This window comes from Lethenteron reissneri, chromosome 26 (assembly GCF_015708825.2).
Source record: "Lethenteron reissneri isolate LAM-NWPU_2019-01 chromosome 26, ASM1570882v1, whole genome shotgun sequence".
In the NCBI taxonomy this organism is placed as follows: domain Eukaryota; kingdom Metazoa; phylum Chordata; class Hyperoartia; order Petromyzontiformes; family Petromyzontidae; genus Lethenteron; species Lethenteron reissneri.
Genome location: NC_083804.1, coordinates 3,377,306 through 3,399,726, shown reverse-complemented (window position 1 = coordinate 3,399,726; position 22,421 = coordinate 3,377,306). Strand labels below are relative to the sequence as shown.

Below are 22,421 nucleotides of genomic sequence, written 5' to 3'. Positions count from 1 at the left end.
ATGTTTTACCCCCCTCGTTACACGGCGTCACAAAAAATCAGACCCCCCCCCCTCAAATATGACGTCACAAAGCTCTGCCCCCACCCAAATAAAACATGCTTCAAATCGCTTTAAACTATTGTCATTGTAGTGCGTATTTAATGTGGCGCTGCACTCTGATGTTGTAGGAGAAAACATTTATTAAAAAGTATATTTAATTAAGTAGAACGTGCTGTCTATATTTATTTAAAGTTGCGCATTTTGATGTGACGTCACATTTCTCACCCCCCCCCCTCGTCACACATCGTTAAAAATGTCTGACCCCCCCCCTAGGTGCGTGACGTCATATATGGACGGCCCCTAAACTAAAACCTGAACACTGCACGCAATAATAAGCCAACACCAAATGTGACACTCAACCCAACACTACACCTGGAGCCGGTCACACACCTCTAACGTCCGTACACACTCAGATCGCAGTCGCTTTTTGAACTTGACTTATTCAGTTCTGAGAATCTCCACACCGTCGTGCACATCGACCAACGTTGACACAAGCGCTCGCTCTCTCGCTCTCTCGCTTGTTCGGCGGCGTGGATGGAAGAGTGAGTCTCGACCCGTCCGGTGACTCGAAGGGAATTAAAACCAAATGAAGGCGGAGTGATTGCTTATCGTGCGAATTCTATGCGGGCCATCTTCTTAGACACAAACGTGGCCGCGAATTCCCCGCCGCCCGCGTGTGTGTGCGTAAGAATAAAAACAACACGGTAGTAACAATAATAATAATGCATATTCTTGGTTCTTTCGGTAAAGTCACGTAGAAGGGAAACAATTAAAAAATTAATATATTAATAAAAGTCTCACGACGTTTTGACTGCAATAAAAGCAATCATTATCAGGTGTGAAAAACACAGCAAGAAAATGTTCTTGCTGTGAAAAAATATTTCTTGCTGTGTTTTTCACACCTGATGATGTTTGCTTGTGTTGCAGTCAAAACGTGAGAATTTTATTGATTAATATTTTTTTAATTAATTTATTGTTTACCTTCTACGTGACTTTACCGAAAGAACCAACAATATGAATCCCTGCAGTCACGAAAGCTTTAAATCAAAATAATAATGCAGCAAAGCTAAATAATTGACTTCGGAAAGCCTCACCGAGTCTCAAGACATTTACTTCAATATTTGATCATTGCCATTGACGAGCGTGCGGCCTCACGTGGGAGACACCCGGAGGGAACCGGGAGGAACCCCGCGTGAACCACGGAGACGAGACGAGATGGACACTCGGTCCTGCCGTCTCCTGGCCGCTACCCAGCCTACAACACCTGGCAAGCGCTCAGCGGGCTCGGCCCCCCGATCCGACGAGATGGCAACGCTCTCTGAGCCATTTGATCCCGAGCCCCCCCCCCACGCCAACTCCCGCCGAGAATCCAGATCCCCCCCCACCACCTCCTTTTCCACGCCTCTCCCAATTTACTTCCCACCCCCTCCTCTCCTCCGACTTTGCCCCACCTCCCACCCTGACCCCCCTCTCCTCCTCCCACCCTGCGCCCCCTCTCCTCCCCCCCTCCCCTCCTCCCACCTGCCCCCCCTCTCCTCCTCCCAACCTGCCCCCCTCTCCTCTCTCCTCCTCCCACCCTGTCCCCCCTCCCCTTCTCCTCCCACCCTGCCCCCTCTCCTCTCTTCCTCCAAACCTGCCTCCCTCCCCTCTCCTCCTCCCACCCTGCTCCCCCCCCCTCTCCTAATCCCACCCTGCGCCCCCCCCCCTGTCCTCCTCCTCCCACCTGCCCCCCTCTCCCCTCTCCTCCTCCCCCCCTCCCCTCCTCCCCCCTTGCCCCCCTCTCCTCTTCTCCTCCTCCCCCCTCGCGCCTCTCCTCTCTGCGCGCAGTCATGTCTCCCGCACGCACGTGCGCCGTGCTGGCGCTACTCGCTGCAGGTGAGACCCAAGGTGTTGCGTGTGTACACGTGTGTACACGTGTGTGTGCGTGCGTGTGTACACGTGTGTGCGTGTGTACACGTGTGTGCGTGTGTGTGTACACGTGTGTGCGTACACGTGTGTGCGTGTGTACACGTGTGTGCGTTTGCATGTGCTCGCGAACAGCACTTGCCCCAACAGTCGGTTAAGGCTATATGGGTATCTTTGTCTTTTGTGCGTAAATGTACACGTGTACGTCAGGGTGTTTACACGCGTGTGTATGTGCACGTGTGTGTACGGATTACGAGTAACTGGTGATGATGATGGTGGTGGCGGTGGAGATCGTGTGTGTGAGTGTGTGGCAGAGTTAGAACTTCGGGCTGACCCTGCCGTCTGAGTGGAAGCCACCAACAATCTCCGGGTTTTATTCTACTTGATTCCCGACGCTAACGATGTTACCCGGTGGCTATTCGGTAGATTACAGATGAGGAGCGATTTGCAAAATGCTCCGATGATTATATTATTGAGGAATCCGTCACGCTACACCAGGGCCACCTACGATGCAATGTTCCCGCAACATTTAAAAATTTCACGTTAAATACAAATAACTTTTATTTCGTAATGCATTTTTTTGATCATCGACGGATTTGTATGTCAACTTAATATTCACTCAAAGTGTGTCACTATTCACATGCCAATGTGCACTGTTCACAAAGAACATGTATTAAATGACCCCAATGCGTATCCTGTCGTGCGGTATCCAACTATTATCGACCACCGTCTCTCTGACCTCTCAATGTGTCGTGAAGAAGGGCCATTTCCCGAAACGTCGCCGACTCTATCTTTTTTTTCCTCCCTCCTTCCTTAGCAAGCCGCAGTGTCGCCGACGAACCTGTTGAGTTATTTAGTTTTTCGTTCGCTATGACTGCGATCGTGAACCAAACTCACCGCACGATAGGACGGAGCGCACCGTTCCCTCCATATTTCAAAAGCAAACGTTGCGGGAGTGCGTCTTACAATCCGGTGTGCGTCTTACAATCCGGTGTGCGTCTTACAATCCGGTGTGCGTCTTACAATCCGGTGTGCGTGCTCATTTACTTTCATGGGAGTCTTATAGCTTCGACGAAAACGTCGCTCTCTGTTCACGCACTCGCACGACCTCGCGCCGACTGCGACCCCCGGGGTTCGGGTTCGACTCCCGGCCAGGGTTCAACTTCAGTGGCCGCAACTTTGCCCTGCGGACTCTCTTCGTTTGACTCATGGGTGAAAAAAACCCGATTTTTTCAGCGGCAGGCATCGGGTTTTTTCTTTAATACAATTAAACCCGATTTCGGGGAATTAAAACCTGCTTTAATGAATACGAAACTCTGATCCAAGGCTTAGGCTGCTTCCTCGTCGGTGCTGCTGTCGTACTCGGGGGGGCCGTCGGGCACGAGGTAGTCGTAGAATGCGGCGGGCAGGTTGGTCGTGATGAACACGAGCTTCTCCTCCACAATCGTGGGCGCCGCCAGTGAGTTCCTTAGCTTGGAATGGATGAAGCCCATCGTTGAGAAGTTGGCGAAGTGCGGTTCTGCAATTAGAACCAATTAAACCGGATTTCTCCCAATCTCAGATGATCGGGTTTAATATAAAAATACAATGAAACCCGATTGTAAAAAACCCGACTGTGCCACCCTTGGTTTGACTTGAGCCTTAAATGAGGAGCGCAGCGCCTGAAGTTGTGGCCAATGAAGAGGGGGGCACCGTGGGGGGGGGGGGGGGCAGGTGGCCGTGCGTGCGATTTGTGCGTGTGGTGTCGGCTGCTTTGCACGTATGTTGTGTGGCTAATGTGTGTAGCAAAAACATGTTCGTTCCTGTGTAGTAAGTGTTATTTTACAATTGCTTATGCCTCAAAAGTACAGAAAACGGTTATTATTCCCCACAAACTTTGCTTTTGTGACCAGGACAGTGATATTTCGAAATGTACCTATTTTCAATGAGAAAAGTGTTGTGCATTTGTGTCATTCCTTCATATAAACTCGTGGTCACAAAAGCAAAGTTTGTGGGTATTAATAACAGCCATTTTCTGTACTTTTGAGGCATAAGCAATTAGAAAATTACACTTACGACCCAGGAACAAAAATCGTGTTGCATAGTGAATTATCTTTCAGTATCACAACACTTAGGGTTGTGTGTGTGGTTGTATCGTGTAAATGTGTGGTTGTTGTGGCGTGTGTGTGTGGTTGTCTCGTGTCTGGTTGTATTGTGTAGATCTGTGGGTGTTGTGGTGTGTGTGTGTGGTTGTATTGTGTAGATCTGTGGGTGTTGTGGTGTGTGTGTGTGGTTGTATTGTGTAGATCTGTGGGTGTTGTGGTGTGTGTGTGTGGTTGTATTGTGTAGATCTGTGGGTGTTGTGGTGTGTGTGTGGTTGTATTGTGTAGATCTGTGGGTGTTGTGGTGTGTGTGTGGTTGTATTGTGTAGATCTGTGGGTGTTGTGGTGTGTGTGTGGTTGTATTGTGTAGATCTGTGGGTGTTGTGGTGTGTGTGTGTGGTTGTATTGTGTAGATCTGTGGGTGTTGTGGTGTGTGTGTGTGGTTGTATTGTGTAGATCTGTGGGTGTTGTGGTGTGTGTGTGTGGTTGTATTGTGTAGATCTGTGGGTGTTGTGGTGTGTGTGTGTGGTTGTATTGTGTAGATCTGTGGGTGTTGTGGTGTGTGTGTGTGGTTGTATTGTGTAGATCTGTGGGTGTTGTGGTGTGTGTGTGTGGTTGTATTGTGTAGATCTGTGGGTGTTGTGGTGTGTGTGTGGTTGTATTGTGTAGATCTGTGGGTGTTGTGGTGTGTGTGTGTGGTTGTATTGTGAAGATCTGTGGGTGTTGCGGTGTCTTTGTCTGGTTGTATTGTGTAGATCTGTGGGTGTTGCGGTGTGTGTGTGGTTGTATTGTGTAGATCTGTGGGTGTTGTGGTGTGTTTGTCTGGTTGTATTGTGTAGATCTGTGGGTGTTGCGGTGTGTGTGTGTCTGGTTGCATCGTGCGGTTACATTTTGTAGATGTGTGGGTTGCTTCGTTGTGTGTCGTTGCTGTGGTGATAGTGTGTCGTGTGTAGTTCTATTGCGTGTGCGACTGCATCGTGTGGTTGCTTTTGGTGTGTGTGGTTGTATCTTGTAGATGCGTGGTTGTTGTTGTTGTGTGTGGTTTCTGTGGTGTGTGGCTGCATCGTGTAGATGTGCAGTTGTTGTGGTGTGTGTGGTTGCATTGTGTGGTTGTTGTGGTGTGTGGTTGTATCTTGTAGATGCGTGGTTGTTGTGTTGTGTGTAGTTGTATCTTATAGACGTGTAGTTGTTGTGTGGTTGTATTGAGTGGCTGTCGTGGTGATGACTGACCCCTCCCTAACATCCCCCACCCCCCCTAGGGATCTAAATATATAAGCGAGAAATGTGAGCACGTGCTCGCGCGAGCGTGCCTAGCGCTCGTAGAGCCAGAGCCAACGCAGTGGCGACTGCGGCACGCAAACCCCTTGCGGCTGGAGGCTCAGGGGACGCGATGCTCCCTTGGGTGGTCCAGACTCAAGGCACCGCGCAACAACGAGAGTCAAACGCGAGCGAGATTTTTCGTTTCGCCGGCCTGCGCCAAATTTGCCTGTTGTGATGGGGTTTGCTCATCAATGACGGATTTGAACGGCAAATGCGAACGGTGTCTCCATAGGGGACATCGCTACAGCCCTCTCCATATATGGGGCTGTCAGAGGCGTGTGGCGGCAGCGGACAGAGCTGAGACGAACGCGGCTGGCCGCATTTTCGATCAGGCCACCGACTCTGAGAAGAGTTGGAAATGTGCCCAACCCACCAACAGGTGTTATAAAGGCAGCGGTGAACAACGATGACTCCAGACTGATGAGTTCTAATCACGATGAAGCCAGTCTGCAGTTGTGTCTTTGTTTCGCTGCTGCCTTGTCTAGTTGGCCACATTTCTCCCAAATGTTTTTGGGTTGGTGGTCTCAACAACTCAGATGGCCACACGTGCAGTTCTTTTGGAGCTGGTGGTCGGTACAAGTCTGGGGACTTCTGCATATGCAGTGCACATGTGTGCTGTTAAACCTACTCAGTGTAATTGACCAATAACACGAATGGCCCTCCTGATGAGGAGGCTTCGTGCTCAGCGCAGCCTCCCTGGACAAATGATGGCCGGTATCACAATACAGATAGAATGATTACTCACGTGTATTATACCATATCATTTACTCGATGAAGTCAATGCGATGGTGAAAGTTCAACGCAGTGGTGGTAATGATGCTGAATACTATTATACTAAGAATGGTGCTGACTCGTGATGCCTGGGCGCTTGAGCTGCTGCTGACAGTGATGATGGTGCTGGTGGCTGACGAAGTTGGTAATGGTGACGATGAAACCACTACACCAGCGGTGATGGCCCAGCGGGCAATGGATGGAATTGTCACGCAGCGGTCAAGGGACTGCACCATAGACCCGGTGACCTGAGTGTCATTACCAGCCAGGCCTGGACCTCCTTTCACCATCCTACATCGATTGGCCAGCATGGTGAAGTATGGTCAAACAATCCCCATGATTCGCTGACACAGGGCGGGGAGGCCTTCGGCAAGCAGTGGATTGTCAAAGTCAACCCCCCACAGGATGTCAACTCACGCCCTTCCGATTGCGAGCCGCTCGCTCTACCGCTGTCTTGTGTTATCCAGGTTTTAGTTTTGTTCCATGCTGCCTCTTGCCCCCTCCCCTATCACCCCGGATAAAGTATAAACTAAACTACAAACTAGTTTTTATTTTACCAGGTAAGGCCCACTGAGCTATATCGCTCTTTTCAGAAGCGACCTGGCCACAAATGATAGCTCAACGAAGTGGTTTATCATCACGTAGAAATGTAGTACTCTAAACACATGTTGAATTATGTGTGTGGAGGGGAAAACTGATGGACCCGGAGAAAAAAACTGCACGTGACCACCAGGAGAGAGACACGCAAACTCCAAATATACAGCAGCAGGCGTCAGGGTCAGGATCGAACCCACGACCTCCTGTATACCAGGCGAGGTAGTGAACATCTCCTAGCCACGGTGGTGTGTTCGTTGTGAAGTGGCTCGCGGGTGCGGAACCGACGCCGCGTGCTCGTAGACCCGGCTCGGCCGAGCCAACCCTCCATTGGATGTGGCATTAATACGTTCCACTTGGTTTACGAACACTCTGCTCCATGCGGTGTGTGCTTACAGAATTGGAATTTTTCGTGAGATGTCATCGTTGGCGACGGCTGACTTTGAAGACGTGCCGAGGGTGCGAACGGTGACGAATGCGATAATGACGCAGATGGTGGCGGAGCTCATGCAACTGCCGTGGGGGTAATTGGTGGGGGTGATGATGATTGTGACGATGTGATGACAGTGACGATGTTTGTTATTGTGTCTGTTGTGTTCCGTCAGTGGCGTTCGCCCAGACTGAGCCCGATGCAGCTGTGACCCATGCAGCAGCAGCAGCAGCAGCAGCAGCAGCAGCAGAGACGCAAGGGGCAGCAGCTGTTACAGAGTCAAATGAACCAATAGCAGTCTCTGCAGCAACAGCAGTCGCTGCAGCAACAGCAGCTGCACCATTGGCAGCTGCACCGACAGTAGCCGAACCGACAGCAGCTGCACCGACAGCGGCTGCACTCACTCCGCCGGCCGTAGTGACACCACCAGCGCTGGGAGCGACGCTGGCCAACGCGGAGGCGACGTCGCCATCGCCGGCGACGCCGCCCGCGGCCGGCACCGCCGCGTCGCCCGCGGCGCCGTCGCCAGGCGCGCCGCTCGCGGCCTCCTCCCCGTCGGCCCATCCGTCGACCGCGGCGGCCGCTGCCGCGACGTCGCCGCCGACGTCGACCGACCCGGCGTTCGCGTCGAGCGCGCCGGCGGCGACGCCGACGCCGACGGCGGCGTCCACGGCATATTCGTCGCTCTCCGCGGACGTCACGACGTCCGTCCACCTGGGGTCGCCGTCGCCGGAGACGGAGACGGACGCGACGACGCCGCAGGACACCGCCGACGGGACGGACGGGACCGACGGGCCCCCCGAGGCACCGTGGCCGGTGCTCGTGACGCAGGAGCCGCGCTCGGTGCGCGCGCGCGAGGGCGGCAACGCGAGCTTGTCGTGCGCGGCGCGGGGGCCGCTGGCGCTGCTGCGGGGGGCGCGCGTCTCCTGGCACCGGCGCTCGCCGCACGGGGAGCGCGTGGAGCACGAGGCCGGCCGCTCCGAGCTCGCGCAAGGGGACGACGCCGACGCCGACGGCGAAGGTGAGAATGGCACGGGCGCCCGCGAGCGGCCCCTTTGACGCTGGGCTCGCGCCCGTTGTCCCCGAGAGCGACCAGCGGAAATTTTGGCGCTCGCGTCGCCGCGTCGAGGGTGTCCGGGAGGAGCTGGATCCGGGGATGTGTTTGATCATCCTCGCGCAGGGCCTCACGGGACACTGCCACATCTGTTTCTCACAAAAGGTCTCCGCGTCGTCTTTACGGCGATCGAAGCACGGTCCCCACGTGCGCGTCATATCGGCACTGGCTTGAGGCTTAGGCCGCCCTTCGTTCCATTACAGGTGCCTGACCGAGTCGCAACCCGCGAAGGTCTCGCCGATTTTCGAAAGATCTTGATTTGTCACTCGTAGGTCGCGACCACACGCGGGGGGGGGGGGGGGGGCGGAGGCTGCGACGGTGGCCCGGGTCGTGCGCTCCGCGCGCTCCGGCTCTCGTATGTCAAAGCCCTCCAAAATAAACCCCGAGTGGAGAGGTAACGCTCGCAAGGCAGAGCATCAGGCATCCAAAATATACAGCTGCCATTCCTGTCTGTCTACCAAACGAAACTACCAGGGTGTGTGGCGCGACCCTCGGAGAGGCATCGCCACTCCCCTTGACCTTGCCGTGCGACAAACTCGGCACCACAGGAGCCCTCGCGACGCCGCAATCGTTGAGTGGTGCAGGTCAGATGTTGTTGAATTGTAAGCGGCTGTAATGTGTGCTGTGGGTCCATGTTGCGAATATACGTACGCGTGTTTCTGTATGAATAGGGGCACAGCAGTAGGGGGTCAGTGCACTGCGCTACGAACCTAGCAGCCCGTGTTCGATTCCCCGTTCACGTCCGATAACAGTGGGAAATATTTGAACTGATTCTGGGCCTCCGATAGGTCGACTCAGGCTTATGATTAAGTGATTATTTTTTTTACACATGTTGTTATATGCAACATTCGCCTGCTTTCTCACACATGTCACTGCACAGAAACTACTCCTGTCTCGAACCCCCGTTAATTATAAACGAAGTTGACCTCCCCGCTGACTGCGGGAACTCCGTTGCATCGACTTTGTTGATCGGTCCTCTGGCAAGGACGGCGGAAAGGGAGGCTCCTCCACAGCGTGCCACCGCGACGGGAATACTGCGGCACGCATCTAACGCGAGACCTAAATTTAATGCAAGCCTGGGTGAGAATGCAGTTATAAATGTGCACGTGAGCACGTGCGCATTATTGGGTGCCACGGGTGGAGTCATTCGCCCCGCTTCTATTCCCCCACCCCAGGGCAACTCGATGAATTGTCGCAAATCAGGTGAAGGTCAACCCGCGACACGCAGCGCAGACGAAACAAAAACGGCGTCGGTTATCGCACGCGGTTCGACGCGTGTACGGCGCAAGGTTAAGATTGGAATTAATACAAGTAAAATAAAAATAAAATAACCGCACCTTTACATCAGCCGCACCTTAACAACTCTTGGAACCTCCCATTTCAACCAGTCTACACAACGACGGCTCATTCCTAGCAGCGTGTTTCAGCCGCACCGAACCTCACAATGGCTCCTCCCACCCTCAACCAGTATATATACAAGGACTGTTTTCTTGGAATTTCTCTTACTTGATGTAGCAGTCGTGCTGTGACGGTTCCACCTGAAGACGGAAGCTTGTATTGCCTCCGAAACGTCGTGATTTTAAATTTATTTTTATTTTACTTTTATAAATTTTATTTTTTATTTTTTACCTAGGTGACTTTACCGACAAAACCTAAGAATATGCATCCTTGCAGTCACGAAAGCTTCAAATCTAGAGTTAAGATTGGAGTCGACCATTCTGTGCCTTGTGCCACCACCGTATCCGTACGGGCAGGTTTCAGAGTGGTGGCTGCGCGTGGGGCCCGTGATCCTGCACCGCGGTGGCAACGGTCAGGGTTGGTGGGGCGCACGAGTGCTGTGAGAGTCCCATTCCCGTGGGCGCTGAGGCGCCAGACCCTGGCTCGCCAGGAGGAGGCAGTACAGCAGGTGGACTAATCGCCATCTGTGTCCATCCGTAACGGGGATCGAGCTCCGGTTTCATTCCCACTCGTATAATAAACACTCATTAATTGGCTGAAAACATCGTTAAATAAACCAGATATTGTATATTCCTATAAGTGTAGGTTCCTCTGAATAGAAGACCAGTCTGGGCACTAATTACGTATTTTTATTATCACTGAGTCTCATGACCCTTTTTCAGGAGAATCTCGAAAGATTTTCGCGGTGTGGGGCGATGATAGGTACGTGGACTCCAAGTGAGTTATCTTCCGTGTGTTGTTTTCATACTTTGGAACGTTTTGACCAAGACGCCGGCACACAATCACATCGGGGAATCTTTAACGTCCTCTGTGAAGCAGACGGCGCTTACTATTATGGTTATCACACCGCAGTGTTAATCGGGGTGGCCACTGCATTCCAACCGTGAACCTCTCTGAAACTACGGCTGTCACTTCCCCACATGTGCGTACGTACATTGAACTTATTTGGCAACCGTGCTCATCGCAGGTGCGGGGAGAGGACAACAATCTAAACACAAAACGTAGTTCTTAAGAAATGAGTTTTCAATCTGGATTAAAAAGTGCATAGATAGCTCCAGTGGCTTCCTAATGTCGGAAGGAAGAGCGTTCCAGACGGCCTCAGAAGCCCATCTGAAAGCGCGCGATGCAGTGACCGTCATTGTTCGATGTTGAACTTCTTTCGCACCGTACGTAGCCAACCGTGCTAATCGGAAGGTGCTGATTATAAATATGATGAATGTAATATATCAATTATTATAAACGTGTGCGTGCTACTTCATACGAGTTATTGTCGAACGAGCCATGCACGTGCAAATGTGTACGAGTCGGTGGTAACGATTGCTCATTCGGGTCTGTCTGCGTGTGATTATAACTCTGGGTGTGGGCGCAGTGTGTGAATGTGCACAAGTCAGCGAGTGTGTATATGTGTGTGTGTGTGTAACGCGAGAACGTGTGTCCGTGGGTGTGAACGTGCGCCTATGGGTGAATGTGCGGAGGTGGGCAATTGCGTCAAGAGTATTTCGCGCTGTACGCCACAACCCAGGAACCACCTCGGTTCGACTTCTCGCCACGCAATCAGTAATCAGTGTGTAAACAAGTGACAGTCGGTATATTGACATTGGCCTGAGCCCACTGCTCGGCCAACCCCAGTGACGATTATTTTAAACGGTCCTGGGCCTCCCCTAGGTCGACTCAGCCTCAAACGAGTACTCGGTGCGGTGTGTAAACATCGCCACTAGGGAGACAAAGGCGTTCGGGCGTGGTGCTGGCCACCCACCCCTCGTGTGCCGTGCCGGCCATCATAAGTGCCCGCTAACAGCACTTGCTCCTACAGTCTGTTACAGGCTATACGGGGGATCTTTGTCTTTGTTTTCTGTGTGTGTGTATACGTGGGCTCATTAATAAATCGGGGTGTGTATGTATTTGGCGATGTGCAGGGTGTGTGTGTGTGCATGGGGATGCGTGTGTGTGTGCGTGCATGCATGGGATTGGGTGTGTGTGCGTGTGCTTGGGAGTCTGTGTATCCGGTAAAGACAACCCCCTTACCTCCTCGTGGTGCCGGAGACCAGGAAAGGCACCGAGCAAAGATGATCTCCCAAGCGAAATGCTGAGGGAGGGTGGCGTTTGTGCACAGACTGCCCTACATGACATCTTAACAGTCTGGACCATTGGACGGGTTCTGCAGGATTGGAAGGATGCCCTGGTGGTCCCCCTCTTTAAGAAGGGGGACCGCACAGACTGTAACAACTACAGGGGCATCTCACTCCTCAGTGTGCCGGGAAAGGTCCTGGCAAGGATTATTCAACATCGCCTTGCCAGGCACGCTGAGGGGAGGCTTGCGGAGCCCCAATGCGGTTTCAGGAAAGGGTGGTCCTGCACAGATGCCATATTTTCTGTCCGTCTGCCCTGATCAAGGCCTATGATACCATCAGTAGGCCTGGGCTCTGGGTTATTCTTCCTGCTTTCGGAGTCCCTGACCCTCTGCTCACGATCATTAAGGACCTTCATGATGGTAAGTCGGCACGGGTAAAACTACGTGGTCGGGAGTTGGAGCCATTCCTGTTCACCTTGGGGTGCGACAGGGATGTCCTCTGGCTCCCACATTATTTAACATCTTTTTTGACCACGTTGTTTGTGAAGCCTTTGATGGCTGTACCGGATGAATTCCATCTGGTACAGATACAATGGGAAGCTGACGGATGCCCGGGTGCGGTCAAGGGATGGCTCCCTATTGGTCAACCACGTTATGTATGCCAATGATCTGGTAATTGCCACTCACTCAGAGGAGGAGTTGGAGGCGCTGTTGCTGAACCTGGAGCGTGCCACTAAAAGGTGGGGCCTTACCATCAGCCCCACCAAAACTAAGCACCTGCCTGGGTAGTTTGTACCATCGGACACTCCACCCCCACAACTCCCAATTGGTGATGGAGCAGTTGTGGAGAGAGTGGAGAGTTTCCCATATCTGGGCAGTGTGCTCATGACCGGCTCCGATTTGACAGCAGATGTCTCACTCCGAATCAGTCGAGCGGCATTATCTTTTCATTGGTTGTGTAACACTGTGTGGAAGCTATCTGGTCTGTCGCTCCGTACGAAGATTCAGGTCTTCTCGGTCATGGTCATTCCCTCCCTTCTCTACACTTGCGAAACCTGGACCACCGTAATGGAACATCTTCGCCGGTTAGAAACATTTAGACTGGCCTGCCTACGATCCATCCTGGGCTTAACCAGGCTGGATTGTGTAAGGAGCTCACAAATCCTTGAAAGATCTGGACAAAGTCCCATCGGTGAGCTCCTCCGGCAGGCAAGGCTGCGTTGGCTAGATCATGTAGCCCACATGCCCAGTCACTGCATGCCTAAACAGCTTTTGTTCAGCCAGATAGAGGGGCTAAATGGGCGCGGCACATGCTAGAGAAGAGATGGAGTGATGTGGTACAGGAGGATGTGGAGCTGAGTGGACTTGCCGATGACTGGTACCAGCGGTGTCAAGATTGGCCTCTGTGGAGGAGGCTCATGAAGGACACTACTGGGCAGTTGGAGGCAGTCGCCCTCCAACAACAACGGAGGGCGGAGGAGCGACGTTCACAACAATGAGCGGAGCGCCAGGTGGCTAAAGCATAGCAAGTTGGCACAGTAGGGGGCATAGGTGGTGCATCAGCCAGTCATATCAGTCAGTTGACCCGTGGCACCTGGGTCTGCCCCGTGACCTCATAGCCTGGCACAAGCGTCGTGGTGATGTCACCGCCACTTAGAGGTGAATGGCGGTTGTTGTTGTTGTTGGGAGTGTGTGTATTTGTGTGGGGAGCGGTGGTGTAGCGGTTAGCACGCTGCGCTACGAACCTGGTCACCCGGGTTTGCTTCCCACTCACGGCCAACACCAAGTGGCGATTATCTGAACTGGTACTGGGCCTCCCCTAGGTCGACTCAGCTTCAAATGAGTACCTGGTGCGGTTTGTAAAACCATCCCCACTGGGGAGACAAAGGCGGTCGGGTGGGGTGCTAACAGCACTTGCCCCAACAGGCTATTCAGGCGTATACAGGGGACCTCTGTGTTTTGTGTGTATTTGTGCATGTGTAGTGACATTGAATGAGTCACTAGCGCGTGGCGCTGGGAGACTGGTAGACAATGGAATTGGGGGTAGCAGCCCGTTCTACCAGTTGGACCCATGGGCCAAGCCCGGAGCCTTTTGGGGGATCCAGAAGGGTCCATGGCCGAGGGCGGAGCCTGGCCAAGCTGGGGAGAATAAAAGGCGAGCTCCGACTCACAGTCGGGGCTGCTGCCATCGGGAATGGAACTCGTCGTGCTGCTGTCGTCGTGGTCTTCGCCTCTTGAAGCTGTGGGTCTGGAAGCATGTTGACTGTCCCGACCCGGTATGAAGTTATCCCCTATGGCTGTGAGAGCCGAAATAAACAAGAGGGATAACGCCTCCTAATAGTGTCTCTGAATTAGTACACTCCACATGCATGGGAGTGTCCGTGTGTGTGCGTAGGAGTATGTGTGTGTGTCCAAATGCATGGGAGTGTGCGTGTGTGTGCGTAGGAGTATGTGTATGTGTGTGTCCAAATGCATGGGAGTGTGTGCCGTGCACAGCTGTTTTATATTGAGTCGGTCATATTTTTGGGCTTAGGAGTAAACAGTCATGTAATGATACACGGCCAGAGTGGGCATAGCAGGCGGCAGCCTTTTTAGAGTTCTTTTTTAAGTCGGGGCGTGAGTGGTAATGAAACATTATATGGTACACACAGCATGAGGGGCTACATGTAATAGGACATTCATTACGCACATTGATAAGCAGCGATTTTGACAACCCCAACCCAGAAAAGTGCAATTATACGTGAGACAGTTCACCTTTTGGAGACGTTCCTTTTTATCTGCAATGTTTTGGAGAAAAATAAGTCCGCCATTGTCCTGTATTTAATCAGTTGAGGGCCGACACTGAAATTGTCTTTGTGTAGGGGAGGCCGGGTGGACTGCCAAGATCCTGGCGTTCGAATCTGGGCAGCCCCAACCAGCGATCACAACCCGGTTCTCAAACGGAGCGAGTGTTACGGTCTCAGTAGCTCACTTGCCGCTCGCAACAACGAAAAACGTGCTACCTTAAACATTTTCACGGAACTTGGCTGAATTCCAACTCTGAGAATTATAAATGAGTTTGACTGTTATGGGGCAAATATTTTTCTCATAGCAGTGTGTATGGGAAGCCAATGGTCCATCAGCCTATTGGCTTTCCAGACCAGTATTATCAATTATGGTTTAAGCAAGCAAAACTCTGGCCCAGTTTTGACCTGCGGCTCATCAGCTGAACATAGTTCTGTTTGTTTATACAGGGACTCCTCTACTTAGAAACGAGCTAGATTCCAAAGGTCTGTTCGTAAGTCGATTTGTTCGTTCGTCCAACTTTACTCCTGTCGATTCCAAACGTGTTGTACGGCATGTACACTAAACATGGGGAATGGCTTCAAAAGTTGTATATAATCCCGTAGATGTAGATGGCACTGCTTCTTAATGTTCTGCAGATGTATATGCCACCACCGCCATCTATTGCGCGGCGGTTGAACTTACGCCTATCGGTCCGAACAGCAGTGGCGGCTCCTGCAAAATCTCTCAGGGGGGGCAGATGTCTGGATGATTGATAAGGATAAGGTCCACCCATGCAATGAATAAATTAACAGTATAAGCATGTAAAGGCAACTTCACTTCTTTAATATTAATGAAAAATAAAGTGACTCTTACAATACATCTTGTTTGTTTATATACTCACTATTAAAACAAACCACTCAGGTTTATTTTATTAAAGATTCCACTAGGTGGCGATAAATTATATTGTTGGATGAAACGTGCTTACGTATGATGACGTTAGCACGTATGATGACGTAAGCACGTTAGGGCTTGCCCTCCCGGAAGCCATAGAGAATGCATTGCAGCGCCCCCGTTCGAAAAAAAACATCTTTGAATGTAAGTCTATGGGGCCACTCGGGGCGATTCTCAGCCGTAGTGAAATCGCCCAAAAAGAGGCGGTACTCCACAGAACGTGACATGACGCTGATTGGACTATATCCAGAGGCTGACAGTGACGGCTAGCGTGACTCTGTGGTTGAATGACATTGGTGGTGCGTCGCCCAATCGCCCTAATGAAGAAACCGCCCCTGCCGAACAGTCAACTGGACATAGGGACAGGTTTGTTCGTATCTCTGAAAGTTCGTAAGTCGAATGTTCGTAAGTAGAGGAGTCCCTGTACTGTATACTATTACTGTACCCGTAATGCTCCACAGAATTACCCATTGATGAATTCCTGTTTAATATATCTTTTTAGGAAATTGTAAGGCAGCGGCAGCAGCGTTTGCTGCAAGGGAAGCTGATTGAGGTGGTCGTGTTTGCTGGTAATTCTGGTGATGATGGTGAAAAAAGCATTTGTCATGTGTTACAGCTGATGGCGCAAGCTCATGCCAAGTGGAGGCATGACAAGTGGAAGCATTTAAAACAAACACTCAATGTAACGGGTGTTGCCCCAAACATCCCAATGCTCAAAGATTACACTGCCAATTACTGAGTTGGGATGACACAGCAGCCACATCGGCCCAGACTGTGAACATGTGGCAGGACCCTCCTAAAAAAATTATCTTGAGACTCAGTGAGGCTTGTCTGGATAAACAAGCGTAACAGTAAAAAAAATGTTGCTCGATGTGGTAGTGATGGTGCAACTAAGCTGACGGTGATGACATTGTAAGTGGAGCTAATGATGGTGCCGGTAAGCATGCGGGTGATGGTCATAGTTCTGGTCATGTCGATGCAGTCGTGATGTTGCTAATGAACCTGATGGTGATGATGACGACGATGTCTGTGGTGGAGCTGACGGTCGTGGTGATATTGCTACTAAAGCTGAGGTTCGTGGTGTTTGCTGGCTGTCATGACGGTGGTGATGATAATGATCATAATGCTGATGTCTGGTCATGTAAATGCTGGGAGTGAAGTTGCTAGTTAAGTTGACGGTGGTGGTAACGATGACATTGAGTATTGTAAATGGTGATGGTTTTAGTAATGCTACCAGGGGTGTCGCTGCAGGTCTTGATGGTGTCGATGGTTCGTGTACAATTGTGAGGGGGGTCCATGCCCTCTAATGAATTTCAATGGTTTCCTTCCCTCCCGCAAGCCCCCCGCATTCAGGGGCATCTCCTGGCGGTGCCTGGAACACACTCAAGTGAAGGAGATCTTCACGGCCAATACAGTTGTTGCCCACGTGACACCTCGCCATCGCTTCCTTCCTTCTGCCAGATCCCACAGCAGTTGTACACCACCCTCCTCACATGCAATATGAAGTGCTGCCCCCCCTGATTACCGGTGTCGTGCCCGTGTCGACGTGGATGACGATTGGAGTTGTTGCTCTGTGGCGTGGCCGCTGCTGCTGCCTCCCGCGCAGATGAGGACGAGGTGGAGCTGTGGGCGCAGTTGCTGCTGCTGCAGGTGCTGGAGTCTCGTGACGAGGGCGCCTTCTACTGCGTCGTCACGTCGTCCTCGGGGGACGCGACGTCTCACGGCGAGGGCAGCACCCTCCTCGTCAGCGCCCTCAACTCCGGTGATGAGAGCCGAGATGTGTCCTCATTTTTTTTTACTTCATCAACCGTAATTTTTTTTACAGTTTTTATCTAAATAACGAGGTGGTCGGGTGAGCTGGCGAGATGTTATCTCCCTCGCCTGGTATGCAGGAGGTCGTGGGTTCGATGCCGACCTTGACGCTTGCTGTATATTTGGAGTGTGTGTGTTCTCCCTGTGGTTACGTGGATCTTTCTCTGGGTCCTCTGGATTTTCCTTCCACATTTAGAAACACGCATTTAGAGTATTTGGCTGATGTAAATTTCCACGTGATAAGCCACTTCGTTGAGCTATCATTTGTGGCCAGGTGGCTTCTGAAAAATAGCTATATAGCTCCGTGTCCCTTACCTGGTAAAATAAAAGTAATTTTTTTAGCTGACACCGCCTCAGATCCTGCATTTTTGATACAACAATTTTTCAGAAGAGAAGTAAGCTCCAGATGTCACACTTGAAGACATGAACGGTGCCCTGAACATTTGGTGGAATTTCCACATTCTTATGGTGGTGTTTGGTCTCTCCATAAGATGAGCACTTGTTGACTTTTCACAAAGCGGCGGTCAATTTATCGGACTGAGGGGCGATGACTGGGATCAGAGTTTGCGGCATTGTGCTTGGTTTTCAAGCACCGTCACCACAGCACTACCCCCCCCCCCACCCCGAGCCGATGTCCGCGTGTGTGAGTCGTGCATCGTGCGTGCGGTGTGCGGCGTGCAGGCTGGCGGGGGCTGGGAGACGGAGTGCTGGGGGCCTTGGGGGCGGCCTGCGCCGGCCTCGGTGTGCTGATGGGTTTGCTGGTCGCCCTCGTGCCCGGCGTGCGAGACAAACTCGCGTGTGGCAAGAGTTCGTCCATCTCCCTCGATCACGGTGAGATTCCGAACGGACGCAGCGGCGGCGGTGGCCTTCACCACACGTGGATCATCGCCACACGACGACAAAGACAAAACAATCACGGGGTGTGAACGACGTGGGGAATAATGATGATGATAATAATGATGAACCATCAACTCGCTCTTCGCCAGCCCACACACACCAGTGTGATGAAGCATGGTTAAACTACTCCGCTACGTGAAAGGAATTCACCGAATAGTGGATTGAGACAGGGCGGTACACCTTTTATGTTATTTACAGAGTCTTACATACATGCTCTGGATATTGTATGATTTTGATTTGGGGAAACGAAACGACATGTCTCGGACCGTGATCGCGAACACAAGACAGATCTGAAACACGGCAGAACCAATACCTCTGCCGTAGCTGACCATTGTTATAACGCTGTGGGCTCGCATGATATTGTTTTTTCCGAGACCAAGGTACTCTGCAAACCTTCGGGCAACTATCAAAGGTTTGTTCATGAAGCCATCCAGATATATAAACATAGACATAACTTCAACCGAGAAGATGGATACAAATTGAGCAATCATTGGAAGGATGTTATTAACCAGGTAAAGCCTTAACTGTTTGTGGTTGTTTCCATCATTCCTGCAGGATACTAGTCTATTTTTCCGAGTTACTTTCCTCCTGTGTCCCACACTCAGCTTCCCACTTCTAGCCCCCCCCCCCCAGCCTCACGTCCTCTTCCCCTAGCGCTCACGCAGCCCCCCCCCCTCTCTCTCTCCCCCCTAGCTCATCCCCCTTTCTTACCTATATAACCTCTTGCCACGGCAGCTCTCTCGCCTACTTCAGCATTTTCTTGCTGTGGTTATTCCACCTGATGAAGATTGCTTGTGTTGCGATCGAAATGTCGTGATTTGTTTAATTTATTTTATTTCTACCTACGTGACTTTACCGAAAGAACCAAAGAGTATATTGTATGATTGTTATATTTTGTACTGAGATTGTTCACCAAATAGAATAATGATGCCGTTTATATAACAGTACTTTCACATGGGCTCAATGATTGTGAAAAAGGTCCCATATTGTAGCTGCTCACCCCGAGTTATAAATGCCCTGCTAGTGGCATTGTTTTTGTGCTGTTCGCTTTTTGGCGTTCTCTGGTCGAACACTTTGAGACTAGGTTAAAAAGAAAGCTGTCTCTGGCTTGGATCAATCAGTTTCAAAGACAACGCATATATTATCAGAGCATGTTTTTTTTATTGCATGTTCACCACAAGTACGTGTGGTCAATGCAGACACGATTCCTTGAAAAAGGATTTTGTTTGGCGTTATAACATCTTGACACAACTGTTTTATTGGCAGAAAGGGTAAAACCTATTGTTATATTAAAAACAGTTCAGCATTGAATTCTTAAACTCACCAAATGTTGTGCGGAAATTGTGCTAGATGTTTACGCGAGTTGCGGGTTCATTTTAACATCCGAATTATTTTGCGACAGATATTTTTTCGAGTTTGGTGCACATGTAACTTAAAATCTGACCAGTGCATTTTTTCCAACAGATTCGATTATACGCAGTGATGTGCAGATGTTCAATCCTATTAATGATGTATTCCTTCCCTCTGCTCTCATTCTTCCTTACCCCCAGTTTGAGGAGCATTCGGCTGTGTTTGGAGTGGAACCTAAGCAACCAACGTGATCGCCCTCATTTTCACACGTACACCAAACTTGACAACCCCACCGATGTAAATGGCAGGGCTGCTGGTTTTAAACCCTTTTACCGTGCAGATTTTCTTAAAGCAAAAATTGCATTAAAATTATATTTATACGACAGAATACTATTTTAGTATGATCAGCATTGAAAATCGATATATGGTAAAACATTTTAAAACTGGGCACAACCTACCACATAAATCTGTATGTTTGGCAGTTTCCACACGTGCACTCATACACACAATTGCATGCTTTGATACTCCTGCATGTACCAAGAGAGCAGCACATCTTTCATTCACCCATTCACGCCGTATTTATAGGCATAACCGTGCGTGTCCAGGCTTCGTGCTCAGCCAGGACACCTGAAGTAATGAAGGTTCACTGACCTGAAGCTATAGAACAAACAACGGTAGCCTGAGTGTGCCATAATGCACCAAGTGTGCCATAATCTGAGCAAACTCTGCCCCTCCGCACCACAGCCACGTGCTGTGGTGTCTCTGCCTCCGAGTATTGCTGGAGGGGCCCACTGCCAACTGCTGCCCCGCAACATTGTTTATGAACCTCCTTCGGAAGGCCCTGCCTCGACAACGTCGGTACCAGCCATCAGCAAGTATCAAACGATAAGGCTGTTGTGAATGTAAACAAGTCCGAATACCAAGTGAACCAGAAGTAGGCCTTTTACAGAGGACCAGGAGTCGGATGGGTGAAATTCCCAGGCGTTTGCGCCAGGAACATGAGTTTGAGTATGTTGATTAGTAAGCACATAACAATTCACACCCGTTGCAGATCAATTATATTTTTTATGAGTCAAGGTAACGATGCAAGTTACATTTGTACTAATTTGTACTCTCTATCTGGCACATTTGTCTCGTTCGTTCCATGTTATCTGTTCGGGTAATTGTATCTCATTTGCATACATCAAAAGAGTTATAAGTATCCAGTGCATATATCGTGAATGATTGAATCAGCTGTTGCCAATGAATCGTCACATGCCTACTGATCAGCCACCGAGTATAAATAGACCTGGCACTTTGTGCCGTTTGGATGCACTACGGACAAAACGGTGTGATAATTTTGAGCTCTGATGCTGCACAAACCTGAAACGACATCCTACGTCTTCTAATTGTACTACTCTGAAGTTAAGCAAATCTGTTAACCTGACCCTGGAGGATGTAAAATTAATTGTCATTGTTGCCCTTTTTAATGGAAATTGGGATGGTGATGCAGGAAACTTTGTAAATGCTATTAGAAAGGACTGTAGCTTGCAGCCTTTTCTGCTGGTACGGGCAGCTGAAGCGATGTGCATCTCCTTAGCATAACCCAGGGGGTGTTTACTAGCACACAAGCACACTTTCGCGTCGCATTTTCTCATTCACATACACATATGCAACCTCCGATTAGTACAGTATGCTACGTACGGTGCGAAAGAAGTTCAACATGCATACATAATTGTGCAATAATCGCACGCCTAATTACTGCATTTCCCAACAACATTTCTGCATACCTGTCATTTGTCACCAGGTAAGCTGACGTTTAAATTTGAATAAAAACACCTGGTGGAACTTGTAGTGTGTATCTTGTATGTGGTACAGTAGGGGCAACAGCTGGTGCATCTGTCAGTCATCTCAGTCAACCCATGGCACCTGGGTATGTCCCGTGACCTCCTGTCAGCGAGCCTTCGACACTCCGTGTGGCCTCAAAAGTGCACCTAGCCTGGCACAGGCGCCGTGGTGAATGGCGGCAATTGGTGCGGGCTGATTGGGTATCACCAGTCGGGGTGTGCTGGGTATCTTTGTAGTTGCACTCTCCTCGTTCTTCCTTAAGGCTTGCAATCCTCACTGTATTTTTTTTAAACCTCTTCACTGAAAGTCTGGAGCAGACTTTTTTTCAGAGAAAAACCTAATCTTACATTAATAATGACATCGTTACAACAAAAGTCGAGAAGGGACTTTCACAACACTTGTGTGATCCGCCAACCCTCGCCTTCCAGTGTTGGATTACAGGCGTGTACGAGCACCACCAAAAAAACCAACGCGTGAACATTCACAAAACCCTGCTGATGGTCTCTAAGAAGTTTAAGACGTAGGCTTTTGCGACCAATATCATCCATAATACAGTTTTTTTTGGGGTTAGATCGCGTAAATATATAAATGAAGAGGACTTCACAAATCTGACTCTCGCCTGATGAAGCTAGTTGTAATTACTGGCGAAACGTCGTACTCAGATTATAAATGTTGTGGCTTTGCCCTCCAACACACCGGTGGGTGCTGTAATAGTGACGAATTGGCATATTCTGTTTACGTGACAACCCTTACTAATTGGCTGTGGTGGCGGGTTTAACGACACATTTATATATTTGTTGCATCGGAGAACCACGCGGAGACGGAACTTCTTGTAAGGGCGTTCGCCGTTTATTAACACGGTTTAAACACTCAGGCTCACTCCAGGGGTAGGTGTTCTCTATACTCGGTCTTTCCCGTGGACCCCCAAGTTCTACTCGTCCTAACTTCAGCTATCCCTTGGGCTCTCTCACTCGGGCCGGGACGGGGGTTCATCCAACACCACCCGGCCGTGGAGAGAAGAACCCCACTCACTCT

The 22,421-nt window shown here is 50.4% G+C and overlaps 1 protein-coding gene across 1 annotated transcript; it reads left to right on the top strand.

Annotated features, from left to right (window-relative positions):
- The first annotated feature begins 1,839 nt into the window (after positions 1-1,839).
- LOC133347501 (uncharacterized) lies at positions 1,840-21,386 on the top strand. Its single transcript, XM_061559801.1, has 5 exons — positions 1,840-1,914; positions 7,316-8,161; positions 17,107-17,262; positions 17,994-18,143; positions 19,760-21,386. The coding sequence occupies exons 1-5, from the start codon at positions 1,869-1,871 to the stop codon at positions 19,762-19,764; spliced, it is 1,203 nt and encodes a 400-aa protein (XP_061415785.1). The 5' UTR covers positions 1,840-1,868; the 3' UTR covers positions 19,765-21,386.
- The last annotated feature ends 1,035 nt before the right edge of the window (positions 21,387-22,421 follow it).